This window comes from Larus michahellis, chromosome 2, assembly GCF_964199755.1.
Source record: "Larus michahellis chromosome 2, bLarMic1.1, whole genome shotgun sequence".
NCBI classification, from domain to species: domain Eukaryota; kingdom Metazoa; phylum Chordata; class Aves; order Charadriiformes; family Laridae; genus Larus; species Larus michahellis.
The window spans coordinates 22,415,391-22,435,160 of NC_133897.1; the positions used below are offsets into that span (position 1 = coordinate 22,415,391).

Sequence of the window (19,770 nt, forward strand, 5' to 3'; positions counted from 1 at the left end):
TCATATAATACTTTTAGCCATTGCGTGCCAAGCTTTTGTTCATATTAAATATTGACATAGTATTGCTACACGTGCCTGCTGAAATTTCAAGTAGGGTTCCAAAACGTTTCCTGTGCTGATGACTTGAATACTGAACAAGTGCAAGTTGGGAGACAAAGCTAAGACTAACTCAGCACGCTGATCAAAGGGCTTAAACTCCAATTATTTAATAAGATAGCATATTTCATGCCTAAACAACAAACCATTGTGAGGAAAAATACAGATTTATTACAACAGCTCAAGTCTTTAAGGAGCTGATGGAAGATGGGAGAAGACGCTATGGTGTTCCTCTGTTCCACAGATATGGGTTTGTTTTTTGGTTACTCAGTTTGCCTTGCTGCAGAGGAGCTTGTGTGTGTGTACACGCTCCCATTTGAAGGATTGCCCTTAGAATCTTCACACTACCATTAAAGATACCATTACCTTTCTGTTTACAAAAAAAAAAAAGTCCAAATGAAAGCTTTGCTTTACTTGAAAATGTAACAGCTCAAACAAGATTCAGTGAAACATGCTTGTTGCTATGCCTTTTAACTGATTGTGTCTCTCCGTGACAATATTGTTTCAGATCTTTTAAAAGATAGAAGGCAACCCTCCTATTTTATGCTATCAAATACTGCTAGTCAAAATTTGGCTCTTCCTCAACACGAAAATTTCAGAGATGTTAAAGGATGCAATGGGAGTCAGCCTTCCCCCTGCCTTCCTTTCCCTTCCCTCTGCCTTCCCAAACTCCAAGCAATATCAGGTAAACTGTTGCCCTCCGACATCAACATGTAAATTAAGGCAGAAAGATGAAGAAAGGAGAAAAAAGGCAAGCATGACTGAAAGGAAGAAAAAGTCCTAAAAATGAAGATTTCTACAGAAACCTAATATCAGAGGAAACGTAAAAACATCTATGTACTTCATTTATAAAACTACCCACTCAGACCTCTCATCCTTGCATGCAACTGGAAAGTCACTGACAGAGGACCATAAGACCAGCTCAGTGCTGGAGCCAGCTAAGGAATCCCCCACAGAGAAGCATTTTTCAGCCTGCTACGAGAGCAGTGGCCATGGTCCCCCCACCTTTTAGACCCTCCACGACTGCTCAGGCAGCACTTTCAGAGGCTGCCAGCTGCAAGGACATTCTTCCTACCCACAAGAGATGGCTTGGTGCCTCAGCAGAGCCCTAGCCCTGACTCCACTGGTTTTTAACTTCCATAAAATTTTGAACGTTTTTTCTTTTAGTTCACAAAAGATAAATGTATCTAAGACTCATAAAAAAGGTCAGATTTCACTTGCCATGGGAACTTTAGGTCTTACACAGGTGGGGCAGAAATGGTAATTTTAAGACATTCTTGGAATGGTGATTTTACATTAAACTTCTGCATAGGTAATAGGTTTCAATTATTAAAACCAGGTTTGTTTGGGGCTTTTTTTTAGTGATTTGTCACCGATCTGTTCAACTACATATTCAGCGAAAATAAGAATGAGGAGGAGAGACAGAGCTAAACAAAACCTGTTGCGTTCTGGTAAATGATTACATAAATCTTCAAAGGAGTTACATCTATCAAGTGATCTTTGCTCTTCTGCTAATGTGTGTGCAATTACTTTTCCTGATGGCAGGAACTCTTCCCTTTCATACTTTGCATAGAACATACTCTGCACAATTGTCACTGTACAATATAATTTCTGGTCTCTAAGCAGGAACCAACATAAAACTGATTACACAATCTGTTGAGTCACCAGCAGTGGGAAAACTTGAATAGTTGCCATAAGGAGATAAATATTTCCTAGGTGATTAGAACCGGCATTCAGAAAATGAAAGTACAGTTTAGCCATTCTCCAGGTAGAAAACCAAAATAACCGCATACACTTAACTCTCCTTAGCTATACAGTAGACAGATCTGAGTACACAGCCTCTCGGCAAGCTGAATAAGTACAAGTATTCAAGCTTTCTGTTATATGATCAAAATAACTTAGATCAATATAGTGGTGGTGCAACACCCCCCACACTCCTTTTAGGCTACTAGGTGCTCGGTGTGATTTTCCCCCGACCTGTACCACGTAAGAGTACAATGGACCAGAACATTATCCAGGACACATAATGGTCCAACGTAAAAGAAAGAAAAAAGGTGAAGGATAACAGACCAGAACGGTATGGCAACCCCTAAACATACCTGGCTCCCATGACTCTTGCCGTTTGCAAACAATAACAATAATTGATCACTCCTGACAATATATGGATTGTGGCCCAAAGAGGGAGGTGATACCAGAATTTCAAGATCTAACAAGTTCTGGGGTTGTACAACTGGTGGAAAGTACCAGAATATCCCATTGTCCAAGTTGGGCCAGAGAGAAAAAGTACCTGACGAAAGTCACTTATCTCAGGCCCTATAAGTAACAATTCTAGTGAGACCCTTTGAGCTCTTCTGGATCACAGAGAACTGCAACCATCATCTCCCCTGAGCTGGGATGCCGCTCAGGCAGATACCTTGAGCATTAAAAGGCCAGGGCGAGTCGAATCTGCCTCGAGTCTCCATTATCGTCCACTGAGGAATGCCGATGCACTGTGAGCATTTACTTGAAACTCAAAAAGAGGGAAATTTTAACTATAGGCTAGCCTCTCTTTCACCCACCTGTGTCTCTAATATACACATTAGCTCTTATGAGTGGGGGTGTTCTTATGCTTTAACTGGACCCAAATACTTTCTGTCCACACGTAAGGAATCAAAATGGGCACCCGGAGTCACCAGCTGTGAAGGGACTTTTGGTCCTAACAGTTAAAGACTCTGTGCAAGCCCTCCCTCAAGTGATGTGTGTTTGTATGTTTGTGCTCACATACATGCTATAAGGTATCACAAACCAATACCCAAGCCAATGTGAATCTTGTAATTTTTGAATCTGTAAGTAAGTCACTGTTCAATTATTTTCTTAAATCATCTTATAAATCCTTAAACCAGATAATGATTAAGTGCTGCTAAAATTCAACCTCTTGATCTACCTCAAATCATTAATAAATTTGGAATTGCTGCTAAATCATAACTGCGTCAAATATTTCCATCTGCAACATATGGCTACCGCACAATTCAGACCTGGCAGATATGATGGTGACTGAGCACCCAAAACCAGTCAATGGGAACATACAGGGGACCAAACAGTTTGCTTCCTCTCTAAGAAACACTGGAAGCTGATGGTTCTCATCTTTTACTGGCTTTGGATGTTTGCATAAGTTAGATTTTTCCCCTGCCCACCAGTTCTTTGCAAGTTAAATGTAACCTTTTTTATTAGATATAGGCAAAAATATCTTTCAAGTCTTTGCTACGTCCTGATGAGGCGCATACTACCAATCAAGTACAAACCCTAGAAACTTCAATTAGAGCACGACTGTGTTGCCTGGTTAATTAATTTTGATTATAGCTAAGAGTTTGCTATATTTTTATTCCATAGTATTTGTCTTTCCTCTGCTTCTTGATGAGAAGAGCGATTATTTTAGTGTTTCACAACTTACATACTTGAAATAAAACCTATGTTTATGAAAAGTTTCATAGTTGCTCAAATTTTTGTGCTAACTTCAATTTAAATCAACACGTTTTTAAGAAGAGCCTTATTTTCAGAAGCTCAGTACACTGTACTGGTTTTGGCTTTGCTAGGCTTACATTTCTTCATAGTAGTTTGTATGGGGTTATGTTTTGCCTTTGTGCCAAAAATAGTATTGATAACATACTGATGCTTTTTAGTTACTGCTGAGCACTGCTTACATCAGGTCAAGGTCTTGTCTTTTTCTCAACCCATTCCACCAACTGGGCATCGGCCAGTTGCTGGTGTGGAATGCTTTTCATTTGTACCACTTGTCTGTCTTGGTGTTTATTTTTCTCCTTGGATTTTTTTTCACCCTTTTTTCCTTACAGTTTTAAAAAACAATTATTGTTATTTCATTTTAGTTATTAAACTATTTTTATCTCAGCCCATGAGTTTTCTCACTTTTACCCTTCCAACTCTCTCTCCATCCCACCAAGGGGTGTGTGTCTGGGGTGGGGGGGATACAGGGTGAGTGAGTGGCAGTGCGTTTCTTGGTTGCTGGCTGGGGTTAAACCACACCTGTCCTTTCTGGTGCCCAACTTGGGGCACGAAGGGTTTGAGATAACAGATTTGACCAGAGTGAAATAGATGGGATTTAACAGCTGCAGGTCACAATATTGATTCGTCTTTTCTTGACATTAGTTTACCTGATCTGTGCCATGCTCTTTTTTTTTTTTTCCCTGTACATGTTAAAGATTGGTGTTGACTTTTGCAGGATGTACTCGTATGCTACACACAAGCAAAAAAAAGAAAAAAAAAAAAGAGTGAAGTTCTTAGAAGCACACTACACGGGTAACATTTTCTAATTGTAGAGCATCATGAAAATTATCAGCTGTGGAATGAGAACTTGCAGGGAAACTTAGAGGGTTTTTGTTGTTGTTGATGATGTTTTTTCTATTAAAAGTTTTTAATGTTATGTATCATTTTCATTTTGATTATTTCTAAATATGTTTTCCACATATTCACCTTTAAACCACCAATTCACGTTAATCATTATATGAAACTTCTACCTGTTATTAGCTTATGCAATGTGTAGGAGGTGTCACTTGCTTCAGAACACTACAGATTTCCACATCCCCAGATAATCGCAGTTTGGGAACAACGTGAAAAACACCTAGGCTAACCAGTCTCACAGCAACACTTCAGTCCCACATAAGGTTATGTTCTTGTACGCTCTCCAACGCTGCATGCCTGCCTCCAGGTGCTTGCTCTGAGGGCTGCTGCACCACTGCTCGTGCACAGGAGAGATGAGAGGGGGTAGGTGGAGGAAAGGAAAAAGAACAATAGAAAATACAGAGAAAAGAATTAAATAGTTGGGGGTGATAACTTCAACCAGCTCACATCTTTACTGTGAGATTAGAGGTCCCCATCAAATTCTTTCCCTCCTTCCTTGCTTTCTTACAAATAAGTTTTCTAATAGCTTTGGAAAGCAGGAGAAGGCTTACTGCAGCTAAAGCAGTTGGCTCCAATTAGCTAAAAAGGCACGAAGTGAATCACATATTACAGAAGGAACAAGCCAGGTTCTGGAAAGCAGGGTTAACTTGGCAATTAAACAAGCATAAGGAACATATTTTATCTAAGGACAGGGACAATGAATTACTTAGTTGAGGGACAGTCTTTGATGCAAAGTCAAATTTTAATAAGATCTAGAGAGGACCTAGCTCTAACAGACTATCAAAGCTCTTCCTGACCCCAGGTCCAAAGTCACCTTCTCTCAAAATATTTGGAACAGTAACATTAGCCAGAGATAATAGATACACGCACTCTGTGCATTCACCAATCCAAGAAGAGGTGAAAATACATCTCAAAATGGGGGACCCGATATTCATTTCTAAACTTTGTAACCATCAAGACTGAAACTATCACCTGATTTCTCCAAAACAGGTGAAGGTCACTTAGGTAGATAAACATGATTCTTGATGACTGATTACTTGCTCCTCCATGATAACAAGAATTGCTTTCTGGAATATTGTCTTTTTTTTCCCTGAAATTCTGAGGTATTGTAATTACAATCACCTAAAATTTTGGACATGGGCACTCAGAAAACACGTGGCAGAATCCAACCAAACTCTTAAGAAATTAGTAAAATTAAGCAAATAAAATAGAAGACTACATAATTTGTAAGAACCCATGGTTCCTTCAAAAAACATGAGGATTCTCACCACTGTCATTCCCACTGTGGTCAGCGTATGGTGGTCCCATGCCAGATTGACCATTTCTTCGTATCCATCCAGGCTGTAAATTCAATTCAGGAAGAGCTTTGCATAAATCAGTTTCAAAATCACACTTTTCACAGGAGGAACCTGAATTGAAGCAAACAAATAAAAAATTAAAACCTCAGAAACAGAAGCAAAGGGATATGTTCTCACCATTGTTTGCTATTTAATTAGCACACAGAAACACTCTGAATGGCCTCCTAGAAAAAGTAAGAAGCACCAGAATTTTTAAATCATGAATAAAGAGAAACAGGGGAGTGGAAGAGAGACAAGAGAGAGTGAATGTTGAAAAAAAGTTCAAAACAAACCACCAAGCCCTTCTACTGCCAAACCAAGCCCAAAGCAGTCCCTTGATATCATACCACTAATCTGGGGGGGGGGGGAAATATGCTTTTTAATATATTTATGAAGAAAAAAAGCATATCTGCAGCTACCTAATTGTAGGAAACCATCCAAGCTAGCACAGCTTATATGCAGGGGCCATTTTTAAAATATACTGCAGCTATTGGCTGAGGAAATTCAGTATATCCTCTCTTTATCCAGGGTTCTTGCATCGAAAACCAAAGACTTAACACTAGCAAATAACCAGATAGAACAAAAAAATTTTTTTTTTATTCCACTACTATTTATTTCACCATTTTGCAACCTACATTTTTTGGGAACTTGGAGTATAAGTCCATTCCCAGAAACCCCCCAGTGCCTAATAACAGAAAGATGAGGTTCTCATCACCTAATATACTCCAAAGTTTACCGTGCTCATTGTCTTTACTGAGCTGCTGCATTAAAGCAGAAACCACACTGTTCAGAGGAGAGCTGAAACAAGTCCCCAGAATGACATAGTCTCCCCATTTGCCTTTTTTCTGACTGTATTTTTTCTGGTGCATGTCATGTGGTGGGGAAGGACTCCTCCCCCTTCCACATCCCCCTGTAGGGTAGCACAGGTTAGAAAAGGGAGGCAAAACATATCTTTCTGGCACAGGACCCAGTTCGGTGTACCAGTCCATTCAGAGAATTTGAGGTGGGTCCGCGACCAGATAGATAATTGCTTGCTCTGAGGGAGAGGTAGATGTTTCTTTCTGCCCTGGTGTGTCAGACATCTTTTTCCATCACATTGAAGATGAATGAAAGAGCTCACATGTGCCCGACAGGCTGGACAGTCCCATTCCTTGAACCACTTATTGTAGTGGTGGAAGGATTATTTAAAAAAAAAAAATTAAAAAAAATTCTTATCAGATGCATCTCTAAGGAACAACTTTATTGCAACTTCACCCCAAGCAGAAAGGCAGGCGTGTGGAACTGCAGATTTCATGCACTGTATGGAAACTTCCAGTTCACTTGCATTTTTCTCTTACGCAGGACTGAAGGATAGGTTAAGACTCTGCCTTCCAATCAGGATTCTGGTTAGACACGAGAGCTTCAATGCCTTCACTCACCCTCTCAAATTGGTGCTCACTCCAGGCCCTCGCTGATGCTTTTGGTCTATTCTATATTATCACAGTTCACTAATCATTTTAAATAATGTTGCAACTGCAGCATTTATAGTCACATTATGATGTCCAATTTCATGGTTTTCTTATTGGCATCAACTTACTGCAACAGTTAATTACTAGGTGAGAGAGGGGAAAATAGATATAATTCACACAAGCATTCCAGACTCAAGTTAATGCGCAGATTGGCTGATTCAACCAACTTTTTATTGCTGCTTTTATTCCTTAGCTCTTTAAGTGGCTGAAAAGCATGCCAGTGGTTCATCAAAAGCACAAACGCTGCTGAGGCATATATGCTTCACATTGCACAAAATGCACCAAATCAAGCTCAATATTTCCTCAGAAATATTCTCATAGCTGAAAAAAAAATTAAAATCAATATGTACAAAATAGCAAGAACAGGATGATTTAAAATAAATAAATACTTGATCATTCATGATTATTTTCCAAAGCAATATTAACTTTCATAAAAAATATAACTTGAAAGCAAACCAGTGTAAATTTGCTAGGAGACAGATCTACAAAGATAAAAATCACTGTTTAAAGAGGAAGAGGCCAGAAGGAAGAAACGTGTGGGAAGTTCTAGATATTTTTTGCAGACTTTCCTGTGAACAAAACAAATATTTAAAATAACCTCTGAGGAAAAATTCCAAGTCTCGCAGAAACAGACTACAGTTTAAGTTCTATTTCAACCCTGTATGTGTATATAATCTCAGTTTAGGATTTTCTGGGAGCAAAATATTTTTAAGAGTAGTTAGTTATCATTCATTCCCTAGTGAATATTTGCAATAGTGGTTCAGAGGTAAAAAAGGACTGTAGGGTTTATTCCTCCCTTTTTCCAATGCTGTGGCAAAACACAAACCAGCCACATATGAAGTCCAAAATGACAATAAAAACGCATCATCTGAAATTACAACTCTGATATATTTTCAGTGCAGAATCATCTTTAAACCCGAAGACAGCCCAGAGAAAACAGTAGGGACCTGTCACAAACATGAGATTGGAGAGCCGGAACCTAAGTAAAAAAATAGTTTTGCAATAATCCCAAACCAGAAGAGTGGATGGCAGCAGGATGAATCTTCAATTGACACTTTAATCTGTATCTTTATGTCTGACAGCTAACTTCTCTCCTGGAGTGACCCAGAGCATCATCCAAACAGCCCCAACCTGTCGCTCAGAGCCTAGTTCCACACCTCTTACTCATCCGTACTATAAGCACAACATCATCTAGTATTTAGGCCTTTCTCAGAGATGATAGGCTCATTTTTCTAATGGAGCCACTTAAATTTCTCTACTTTTGTATAAGCATTTGTCTATAGCAGTATTCACTCAACAAACAAGTGTAAAAAGCCTCCATAAAAATTAATGGAAGAATGCATCTCTTGCTGCACATTCTGCAATCATAATTGAAAGCGCTGCCTGGAGGAGATGCTCTTTTCTAGGGAAATCAAGACCAAGCACAATGAGGATTTCAAGGCTATATGTAGCCGGTGAAATGTAGCATAACAATCTCTTGTGCAAGTGATAAAAAAATATGCTAACCTGAGCTGTGTTAGTCACACACCAGGGGATTCAACAGGCATAATTTCCAGCCACGGGCATTTAATACATTTTAGTACAGCAGAAAAAAGTTACAAAATGTACTGGTATCCAATAGAGTCTTAGCAATTGTCTTATTTTCAGGGGGACAAAAATCAAGTATCCTAGAGGTGATTCTAGACTCCTGTTCAAACTGCATATCTACATTGTTATCGGATGAAACAGGCAGTCATACTGGAAGAAGAAAAGGCCCACGTATCTGGGCACACAGCTCTAATTTGAGTAATCTGGATTTCAATTATTGTTCTTTCTCCCAGATTTCATCTGAATCCAATAATCACTGGCACGCTTTAATTAGCATTTTTCAGTGTGCACAGAAACAGGCAGGATCATCTAAAGACCACCTATGCTGAATTTAAAGCTAAACCCCCAAAATACAACAAATATAGTAGCTTCCTGTGTTGCACAGTGAGTGGAAGAACTTCAATAAACTTTTAGTTGAAATTCAAATTTTTGATAAATCTAAGCTCTTCTTGGCACTCCAGAACAAAGATCCTCAAAGTGCAGGACTTACGTGTCTTGCGTATCGTATGAAATCATTTGCAGCATGATTTTGTGTTACAGTATTCTGGAAACAGTAGATTTCTGATGCAAATTTATTCAGACTGTATCAATTAAAATTCACTCTCACTGCTTAGATCTTTCCTTTAAGGAAAACAGCAGCAGCCATATTCATAGCCTCTGAATCCGTCGAAGATTAAGCTAGGACTATCAGCTCGAACTCAAGAACATTCCTCCCACTTGTCTAGACTGGGAAAAAAGAAAAAAAAAAGCATCCAGAAGAAATAAAAGCTGTTGCTGCTTATACCTTTGTCTAGATATTTTGGATGAAACCTGACTTTCAGCAAAAACTTTTAGCATGAATTAAGGAAAAAAAATTATACTTGTTAAATTGCCATTGAATTTTAAGTGGATGAGGAAACACCTACTTTACTACGTAATATCTGTATGAAGATTTATGAAAGAGGTGCACTGAATAGAGGTTGAAAATTAAGCATGAAAAATCAAACCGAAGCAGGAAGAAATTGCCTTAGAAAGTCAGATAAAGAGGGTGAAAAAAAAAAAAACCAATCCTAAATATTTTTGTAACATTAAAAAAAAAAATCCCCCCCCAGTTGTCTCCACCATGTTCAAGTATCAAACTGTATCACACTTATTATGAAGCCCACTGAGGCTTACCTTGTTTCTCATCACTGCTGCCTCCACACTGGCTGGTGAAAACGCACAGTTCCCCAGACGAAGCAGAGAAGCCATCACCGCGCTGGCATTCACTTCCCGGAGACGACCGAGTATCTACCAGAGTAAAGCAATATAACGCACAGAAATATATGATGTTTTTCATGGGCTATGCTACTAACCAAACTTTAACTCGGAAAAGGATTACTTTAACTGTCTAGTATTGGTCATGAAGCGTCTTTGAAAACCCTGTGTTTACACACATCTCTTTGAAAGACGTTTTTAGAACCTCACTTTCCAAATCTGTAGCTTAAGGAAATATGGCTTCTGCGAAGCAGTGACTTTCAACCTGTGTGTCTTTGGATAATATTTAACTGAATTATAACATTGTTTTATGACTAAAAAGTTTTGGTGCATGCTATCTAAGTCAAGTGTATATCATTAACTTACTGATCGGATTTATTGCCCGATAGTTTGCAAATATATTAGATAGGAAAATAACAGGACAACAGAGTAGAATTACTAAGTGACCAACATTCATAAAGATCTTTTTTTTTTTCCCCTCAGTGGGAGTAGTCAAATTCTTACAAAACTTATGAATAGTTTGTGTATCAAATGTAGAAAACAGTTGAGAAATTCAAAGTTGATTGGGCATCAAAGGGATTGTGGTTGATATAGGCAAAGAACTAGAATTTTCACAGTCTGTAGACATACGATGCCAATAGTTGAAATCAGTATTTATTATTTATTTGGGCTACAACTGTAGATAATGACTGAATTACTTCAGAGTACCTGGTTGTTAATGGAATCATATCTGCAACCACAATTTGCATAAATGCATGAATGGACTGGATATCAATGAATAATTTCCAAATTACTAGATTCCTGTATTTTCTGAAATAATAATATTTTGTATGACATTACTATATTGCTTTCTCAAGGTTAGGCAGCAATTAGAGATACCTAGGATCCCATATCTGAATTCTTATGAACAGTGAACAATATGATTGTACAAACATGCACAGGCTGGATCGATGGGCTGAGGCCAACGGTGTGAGGTTCAACAAGGCCAAGTGCTGGGTCCTGCGCTTGGGTCACAACAACCCCATGCAGCGTTACAAGCCTGGGGAAGAGTGGGTGGAGAGATGCCTGGTGGAAAAGGCCTTGGGCGTGTTGGTCGACTGCTGGCTGAATATGAGCCAGCAGTGTGCCCAGGTGGCCAAGACAACCAACAGCATCCTGGCCTGTATCAGGAATAGTGTGGCCAGCAGGACTAGGGAGGTGAACATCCCCCTGTACTCGGCACTGGTGAGGCCCCACCTCGAGTTCTGTGTCCAGTTTTGGACCCCTCACCACAAAAAAGACATTGAGGTGCTGGACCGCGTCCTGAGAAGGGCAACAAAGCTGGGGAGGGGTCTGGAGAATAAGTCTTATGAGGAGCAGATGAGGGAACTGGGGTTGTTTAGCCTGGAGAAAAGGAGGCTGAGGGGAGACCTTATGGCTCTCTACAACTACCTGGAAGAAGGTTGGAGAGAGGTGGGGGGTAGTCTCTTCTCCCAAGTAACAGGTGATAGAACATGAGGAAATGGCCTCAAGTTGTGCCAGGGGAGGTTTAGGCTGGATATTAGGAAAACTTTTTACATTAAAAGGGTTATCAAGCGTTGGAACAGGCTGCCCAGGGAAGTGGATGAAGCACCATCGCTGGAGGTTTTAAAAGATGGGTAGACACAATGCTTAGAGACATGGTTTAGTGATGGTTTTTGTCGGAGTTAGGTTGATGGTTGGACTAGATGATCTGAAAGTCCCTTCCAACCTAGGCAATTCCATGATTCTATGACTTTATTTAGTATCTGTCTAGTAATAGACATAATCCTCCCCCTTCCATCAGAATTTGGATAACGACTAGTTCGGAAATAATGTATTTAAAAGAAAATGTGTATAGTCAGAGGTGACACAGCAGTTCCTGATTAAGCTGTCAAGTGTATTTACATTTTGTAAATAGATTTACGGTGCATTATATGGTAGGCCAATCAGGGCTGGGCCAGCAGAGATGGGCATTACTAAAGCGTCCTTGTACAAAAGGACTCCATCAGTACAAGAGACAGAAATCAGTGTGCTGACTTCCTTGACATCCTTGTCTTTTGACTTGACAAAAGTACTGACATCCTTTTGATGCAAAATCAACTGAATTTCTCAACTACGTTTCACTGAAACATAACAGTTCTGACAATGTTTTTACATGGCTGAATGAAAGATCTCCAAACTGAGAGGTGAGGGGGAAGAAGAGAGAGATGTCCAGCCAGTCTAAAAAGTCAACCTTGTGAGAGAAGATTGAATCAACTTGTTTTGTTCAGCCTAGCAACACAAGAAAACAGGGAAATTATATTAATGAAATATCTTTAAGTACTTTAGATGCTCCAAACCCAGAGGAATAAGAGACAGTAGGAGAGAAGATGATTGCAAAACTTAAAGGGCAGTATTAGTCCAAATGACTGTGAAAAGTAGACAAAATCAGGCTGACAATTATCTAAGCCTGGCACTCCTTTAATAGGAATAGTTGGATGAAAAAATATCTAATTACTTCTATGGCAGAGTTGTATTATTTTACTAAAAGGATCATACAGTTGTCCAAATGGCAGCTTGTAATAAGTAACTGATGCCAGCAGCTCTGGAGATTTCCTCACCTATAAAGTCCCGAGATCAAATAACTGGAATGCACATACCACTGTGCATACCTCTCACGTGCCAGTTAGCGCTGGTGAGCGGAATTAAGACAAGGTATATATCTGTAAAGCATGCTGATTAGGAAGCGCAAGTGCTATAGTAACTACAAAGAGAAACAGACATACGTCTGGAGACATATCAATCACTACAGATCCATATTTTCATAATGTAAGAAATCTCTTGTCGCGGTACAAAGACTACTACTCCAACATTGCCTGAAGGTCTGATGCAATTTCTTATTATCTCCGGCACCAGAGGCAGACATATGTTTATTGTAATAAAGGTTTCAGTTCTGCCTAGAAAAAATTTTCCAGCTGATTGGGTTCAACTCTGCCTTTTTCATCACTATCCTTCTACGGACATCATTTTACGTGCTTGATTTTAACGCTTTGTCCTCAAGGCTACAGAGCTCATTGGAAAACCTCCTGAAGAAAAGCAAAGCTACTAATAAATAATGAATTAAGACTTCATTGATATATATATATATATATATGACTTCATCAAGAATGTGTATCATTGAATTGCTTGCTTCCCTTCTGTAAGTACAGCTTAGACAAAAAAACAACGTACAACCTCTTCCGTGTAATATATTACTACATTCTTTAAGGCTTACATGTTTTCTGCTATTCAGCTGCTTTGTTTTACAATCTATTTTCTCCAACATACAATACTTAATCTCATTCCTTCTTTTCCCCTACATCTGAAACTTCTCCTCACACTGTTGTACTTCACAAGGGCAGGATTTCCCCGTCTTTCAGCTTTCTTTTATTTTGTTAAAACTTCTGCTGCAACATTCTAAGTGTTTCTCCTGCTCTGTAGCATAAAACTTGTGTAAAAGCTCTGTAAGAGGGTAGTTTTCAGCAGAAAATGGTATCCATTTCCATTATGGTCTAAAACATCAATAAGAAGCAAAACTGCATAACCCTAACAAGTCAGAATCACCGTAAGATCTGTTACGAGTGGAAAGAGATGAAAAGTGTATCCAATATTCATAAAGCATTTAAGGTGTTGTCCAAGGATTTTTAGTGAAGAAGCAAAAAAAGAAAAAAAGGTATCTCAGTGAAGATCTAACAAAAAGTGCAAAATCAAAGGAAAGGTTTTTTTTTTTGCAAGTGTGTGGCTATATACATGTACGGAGAGTTTCTTGACAAGTGCAACAAGTCAGCCCTCTCGTTAATTAACAAGAACACCACAGTATTTCATAGCTCTGAGAAACATATAAGAAGGGACAAAAAGATTACTTGGAAGCAAAAGGTTTGCAGAGAAAGTCCAAAGGACAAACACTTCAAGTACTGAACTGAAAGCACCCTGAAAGGAGAAAGAAGAATCAAGATCTACAAAAAGAAGGAGTAGAGAGAGAATGAAGACGTATAACTCAGTAAAAATATGCAGGATGTCACAAAAGCAGAAGGACGGGCAATAATCAAAGGGGATTTTTGAAGGGAGTAGGGAAACTGTGCAGAGAAACTGAAAGCTAAAAGGAGAACAAACAGGATCAGGCATTATGTCTATTTTCAAAGTTACTTTAGCAAGAAAGCAGTTCTCAAAAAGGAGAAAAAAAAAAGTTAAAACACTTGAATTTACATCAGAATTTGATTTATACAATTTTAGCCTAATTCATTTCATTTTAGCCAAGACAAAATACATTTGTTGTAAGTGAAAAAAGATTGCCCTCTCAGCCTTTCCACTTATTTAAGTAAATCTGTGGAAAATGTTGTAGATATTTAAACTAGGCTTTTTAAAATATAAGACTTATAAGGAAGTGAAAACAGGTTCTGAAACAGGGCTGGAAAAGTTTTGCATTTTAAGTCTATTTTTCATGTCAACAGAAAATTATCTGCTTAAGCAGAAAAAGGACTGCAGTTAGCAATTCTCCTTTAAGTTTTTGTCGACCCAGTTATTATGAACACATGAAACAGAAGACAAAAACCTCAAGAAATGGGATATTACTTTCACCATATGAAAATTTCAAATTTCACTGCCACTACTAACTTTCTTTCAGCGAAAATTCTTACAGAATAGAAAACAATGTCACATCTTCAGAGAAATAAAAATGTCGTTAAATTTAATATAACCTTCTAGTAGCAAGATTATAACATTTTTATGTATGATCAGAGTAGAGAGCACTACAGCAGCAGTCAACATACCTTTAACATATATCTCATTTTCTCCTAAACTGCAGTTTTAGTAAAAATCCTTAATTTTAATACAAACAATCCTCCAAATTTGTTTATATAAGAACAATTTTATCTGATCATTAAGAAAACCACCAAAATTCTATTTTTTAAGTAATTCATAACTATTCAGCCAAGACTTCCTTTTGAGAACCCCATCCCAAAAATATGCCATTCATATTATCATATAATCACTCTAGCTTTTAATTGTCAAATTTGACCTGAATGACTTCTGCGAAGTAGAATAAAGTCAAGCAATTGCAGTAGCCCCTAATTGATCAGTTTTTAACAAGAATTGACAGAATTCTTTACTTTGATGTGAAAGGCAGTAATTGCATACCTTCTGCTTCCAGTTAAGTGGCACTAATTCAATACTTAACTTGAAAGAGGACTAAGATATTAATACATTCGAGGAGTCTGGATAAGTTTCCTTACCACTCATCTCCATTTGCTAAAAGAAACTAGTAGAATCAATCGAGAGGTTAAAACCAAACTTAACATATTGATAAGTGCACAGCATGAACACCACAGTTAAAACTAGTGAAGGAAAATTCCCATGATATTAACACATAGTGCGGTGAACTAAAGAAAATCAGGTCAAAGTCCTAGATCATTACAGATTGAAATAAGATTATACTTCAGGAAAATTTTTGGTAGCATAATTTCTATCTTTGTAATGACAGACCATATCACATTGAAGAAGAGATCACAGGTGCTAATAGAAGGGAAGGGAAAGAAAAGAAAACAGTCAAGGGGAGATATGCTAGACTAATTTGATCCCAATATGTATCATGATAAAATTTGTTCCTGTACCTAGAGTTTGGAGGGAAAAAAAAATATTTAATTTCTGAATAATTAAGAGCTCCATAGCACCGCCCTTCGCTCTCCCAACCACAAAGAGGGGAAAAAATACCTTTAAAAGTGCTTCTAATCCATAAAGCAATACCCTATTATAAGAGAAAACTATGAACTGGAATAAGGTAACTGATCAGGCGAAAAACATTTCTACCACATGTATGCTTCTGCAGAGAAATTAGAGGTTGGAGCAAGAGCAGTATAATGATTTTCTCAGCATTTTCTTTCCAGTCCAACAACTTAAAATAGATTTCAGCACGTACCATTCCCACACAGTCTTCTCCTAGTCAATAGGAAAGCCTTTCTTCCATCACATCATTCTACCAAACAGTTTTCTTCTGTTCTCTGCTATAAAGTAGGAACTCCTTGTTCCTTTAAGCCCTCTTCAGCTGTAACTAATTTATCAAGTAGCCCTGTCTCACAGGAACAGAGCTGTGTGTGAATCTCATGGGGCTCAGGACCTCATGCATTATGCGGCATGAGCCTTTACATGACATGATTACATGCATTTCACAAGGTGTTTAACTCAAACTAGTTCCAGTCCGGTCCCATGGACCAAACACCCATCAGTGGACAAGGTGTATTACGTGTGTTCCTGGAGCTCATCCTCTGCTCTAGTCTAATGCAAAGGTATTCATTTCACACTCACCACGGCTGCTCTGCTTTAGGTCATACAATGAGTAAGAATAGTTGGGACATTTCTTTCAATAAGGCACCCCTCACTGGAGCCAAAAATGCTAGTGTGCTGAGCATGCTTAATGGGTATCAGAACAACACCTGGCTGTCTCCTCACCCCCAAGAACTATAAATAAGTCTAGCTTTCTCCCAAAGTTTGGAAAGAAAATATAAAGATTAAACTGGAACCATATCAAACGGTTTTGCTGTCCATCATGACTGTATACATTGGAGGGTTCATCTAGCCTAACCTTGGTTGCTCAAGACTTAGACAACAACCAAAGGCTTGGTGGTAGCAGAAGCAAACACCTTCCCAGGGCAAATCACCCAAAGATGTCTGTCTCCAAGTGAAACAACTCCTTTAGAGATGCCTGGTGTTTTCCGTCAACAAGAAAAACAAGCTCACCCATTGGTATCACTTCTAGGTATGCAAATGAAGGTAAACAAATCCTTCACATTGTCTGTCTGTGACTATATAACATTAGTTAGAAAAAACAACATGATCAGGGAGAAATCTGGAAGAAAGAAATCTCCCTTGGCTTATCTCCCATAACTGGAACCGAATCAGCATAGCCCAGAGTTGTGAGTGCAGCAACATTCATCTTTAGTCCTGAAACATATCCATGCACCCAAGAACTGGCTATTAAGACCTAGAAGGAGTCTCAACAGAGCATATACCTTAGTAAGCAAATTAGAAATAAACAAATGTATCCACCAGGCTTTCCCATGTTATTGAGTTTGCCTTTAAGACATCTCTGGCATGACACTGCTCCTGAGGGTTTCTCAGTAGTCATGCTTGCTCCACACATTTCTAGAAGTTATGCCAAACAAAAGATACAGGAAATATATTCTTACAAATCTTTCTTCAGCCAAACTCTCATTTGTCTCAATTTTATCATCTGGAAACAGAAAAGTGGCCTGAAATTTTCTGAATCGGTCTGATGCCTTCTGATAAATAAGGCTAAATAGCAACTAATATTAACAAATAACATTTTTCCACCAATTGTAAGTTGACCTTCAATATAAGGGGAATATCATGTTACCCAAAGAAATATTTCACTAAAAGTAGCAGAGGGATGCTTTCCAGCTATGATTTTCAGAGACATTAAAAGAAAAGGTGACGTTCTCAAGAGAGAATAGGTCCTTCAAAACATGCTTTCAGTGCAATTAATATGAAGTTGAACTTTATGCAATAAAGGCACATGCATGGTTTGGGAAGAGTCCTAGCAATTAAAGCACTTGGGAGATTAATGATAGAAGCTTAACACTTACACAACGAAATTGTGTGAAATTCAGAGTACATGCTCTATTTGCAAAAAAAATAATTAAAATAAACCACAGGGTCACTGTCTGCTGTTTCATCAAAGCAGCTTTATCCTAAGTCTAAAATGCTTAGTTATGCTTCTTAAATTAACACAAACAGTAGAAACTATATTTAGAATAACCACTTTTCAATTGGAGTTATGCAATACTTACAGCAATTTCACACTTAGAGAAACTGTAGGAAATATTACATCACTATTTTTTTTATTATTTTCTATTCTATCACCATAACAACAAAAAATTATCACATTTTTAAAAAAAGTTTTTTAGGTCTAGTGATTCATTTAATGCTAAAATCTAAGCTAAAAGAATGTGAATCTCAGTCTGGATGCATTAGCGAGTTAATGTGAAACGTAATACATTCTCACAGATCATCAGAAGACATAAGTAAGTATCATATACCTTCCTCACTGGTTCTAACCTCTTGTTAATGTTGCTTTGCACTTTGAGTGACTTTGCTTACAGTGAAGGATCATCAATAGGATAAGCAAAGAAATCAAAAAGCAAAATAAATAAACAACCCCCTTCCTACACTCTTCTTAAGAGGGCTGCCGCTAAGATACAGTAACTTTTCCACTGCTCTAAAAACTCATACATAGCAGCAGCTATAGGTACAGCTTAGAGGGACCTTGAAGCTGCTCCAAATTATATTTCTAGAGCCATCCCAGACAGGGAATGAATCACAAACACCTTCCCATACCACTATTCCTGTCTCCCAATCACACAAAGCATCCCCAGAACTACTACTTCTCGGAAAGGGTATAGAGCCAGCAGGCTAGACAAGCCCCAAAGATCTGAAAGAAACACATTATTCTCCCCAGTCACAGGAAAAAGAACTGAAAAAGAACTAAATTCCATTCACAGACTAAAACTCCCACATACCTTCACCTAGCATACAGCCTCCAGATCTTGCTGCGTTCCCACTCTTCTCTGCAATCCTTGCCCAGCCTGTTGCTTCTACCCACATCATCCATCAGGTAGTAATGCACTACACCTGCATTAAAGAAAACAGCTTTCAGCTGCTCTCCTAGAAAAAAACATCGGGGTTTTAACTACAAGCTGCCTAGAAAGTTGATAGATTTTTCTTTTCTTGCAAAAGCTTGAAGTCTGAGAGTACCAATGTCAGAGAAGCTGCCGTGGCAAGGGTCTACCACCATGGGGGTGGTCCTCCTGCAGCAAGCAAAACTTCTTCCAGACTTGCTTTGAATTTAGTTGCAGTGTATCAAAAACTGAGGTTAAAAAAAATGTTTTCTCATCTCATCTACTCCTCTATGAGCTGCACCACACATTTTCAGACAGACTGCAGCTGACAAAGGTGTGATTGAGGTTTTACATCACTAAGTGTTTGTTTCCAAAGTTTGACACGGTTGCTGTTTTTCAGTTCTGTATTTCCTATCAGCAGCAGCAATAGTTTTCAGTCCTTATCAGAGTTATTGGATATTTCTCTTGAATTACAAAGTTTAAAATGAGTGTAATGGTTATAGATAATGACAGGTTATTTCAAGTACAGCAACAAACTTTTATTGATTTTCCTTACTGATTTAAAATTCTAGACAGCTGCCATTAATTAGGTATTTACTACATCAAAAAGACAACTCATCTGAGTGAACAAATTCCTACATGCATTTTTTTCAACTATGTAAGCAGCAGCTCCATTAAAAAACTCTAATGAAGACTTTGGCTGAAAGTTATCAGAACATTCAGGAAAAATTTGAGTCTTGAGAAGTTCTAAGTTAGACCAAAAATTTTCCCAAACTGATAAATGTTTAGAGTTCCACCACGCTAATGAGAGGCAGAATTGTTGCACCCACTCCAGCAGCTGTATTTCAGTAGCAAATAACTTAAATCTAAAACATATGAAACACTCAATATCTTGCAAAAGTAATAGGGAAACACATAAATATGGAGCTAAGAATTTTAAACAGTCCAATTTCTGGTTTAATA

At 38.3% G+C, this 19,770-nt stretch overlaps 1 protein-coding gene across 1 annotated transcript in view; it reads right to left on the minus strand.

Moving 5' to 3' along the window:
- The window catches only part of MALRD1 (MAM and LDL receptor class A domain containing 1), a 269,347-nt gene extending 250,584 nt beyond the window's left edge, over positions 1 to 18,763 (minus strand). The window contains exons 1-3 of the mRNA XM_074574506.1: positions 18,709 to 18,763; positions 10,079 to 10,192; positions 5,760 to 5,900 (exon numbers count right to left, since the gene is read on the minus strand). Coding sequence (XP_074430607.1) covers positions 5,760 to 5,900; positions 10,079 to 10,192; positions 18,709 to 18,721 — 268 coding nt within the window. The 5' untranslated portion in view covers positions 18,722 to 18,763. The remainder of the gene's footprint in view (positions 1 to 5,759; positions 5,901 to 10,078; positions 10,193 to 18,708) is intronic.
- Between the last annotated feature and the right edge of the window lie 1,007 nt (positions 18,764 to 19,770).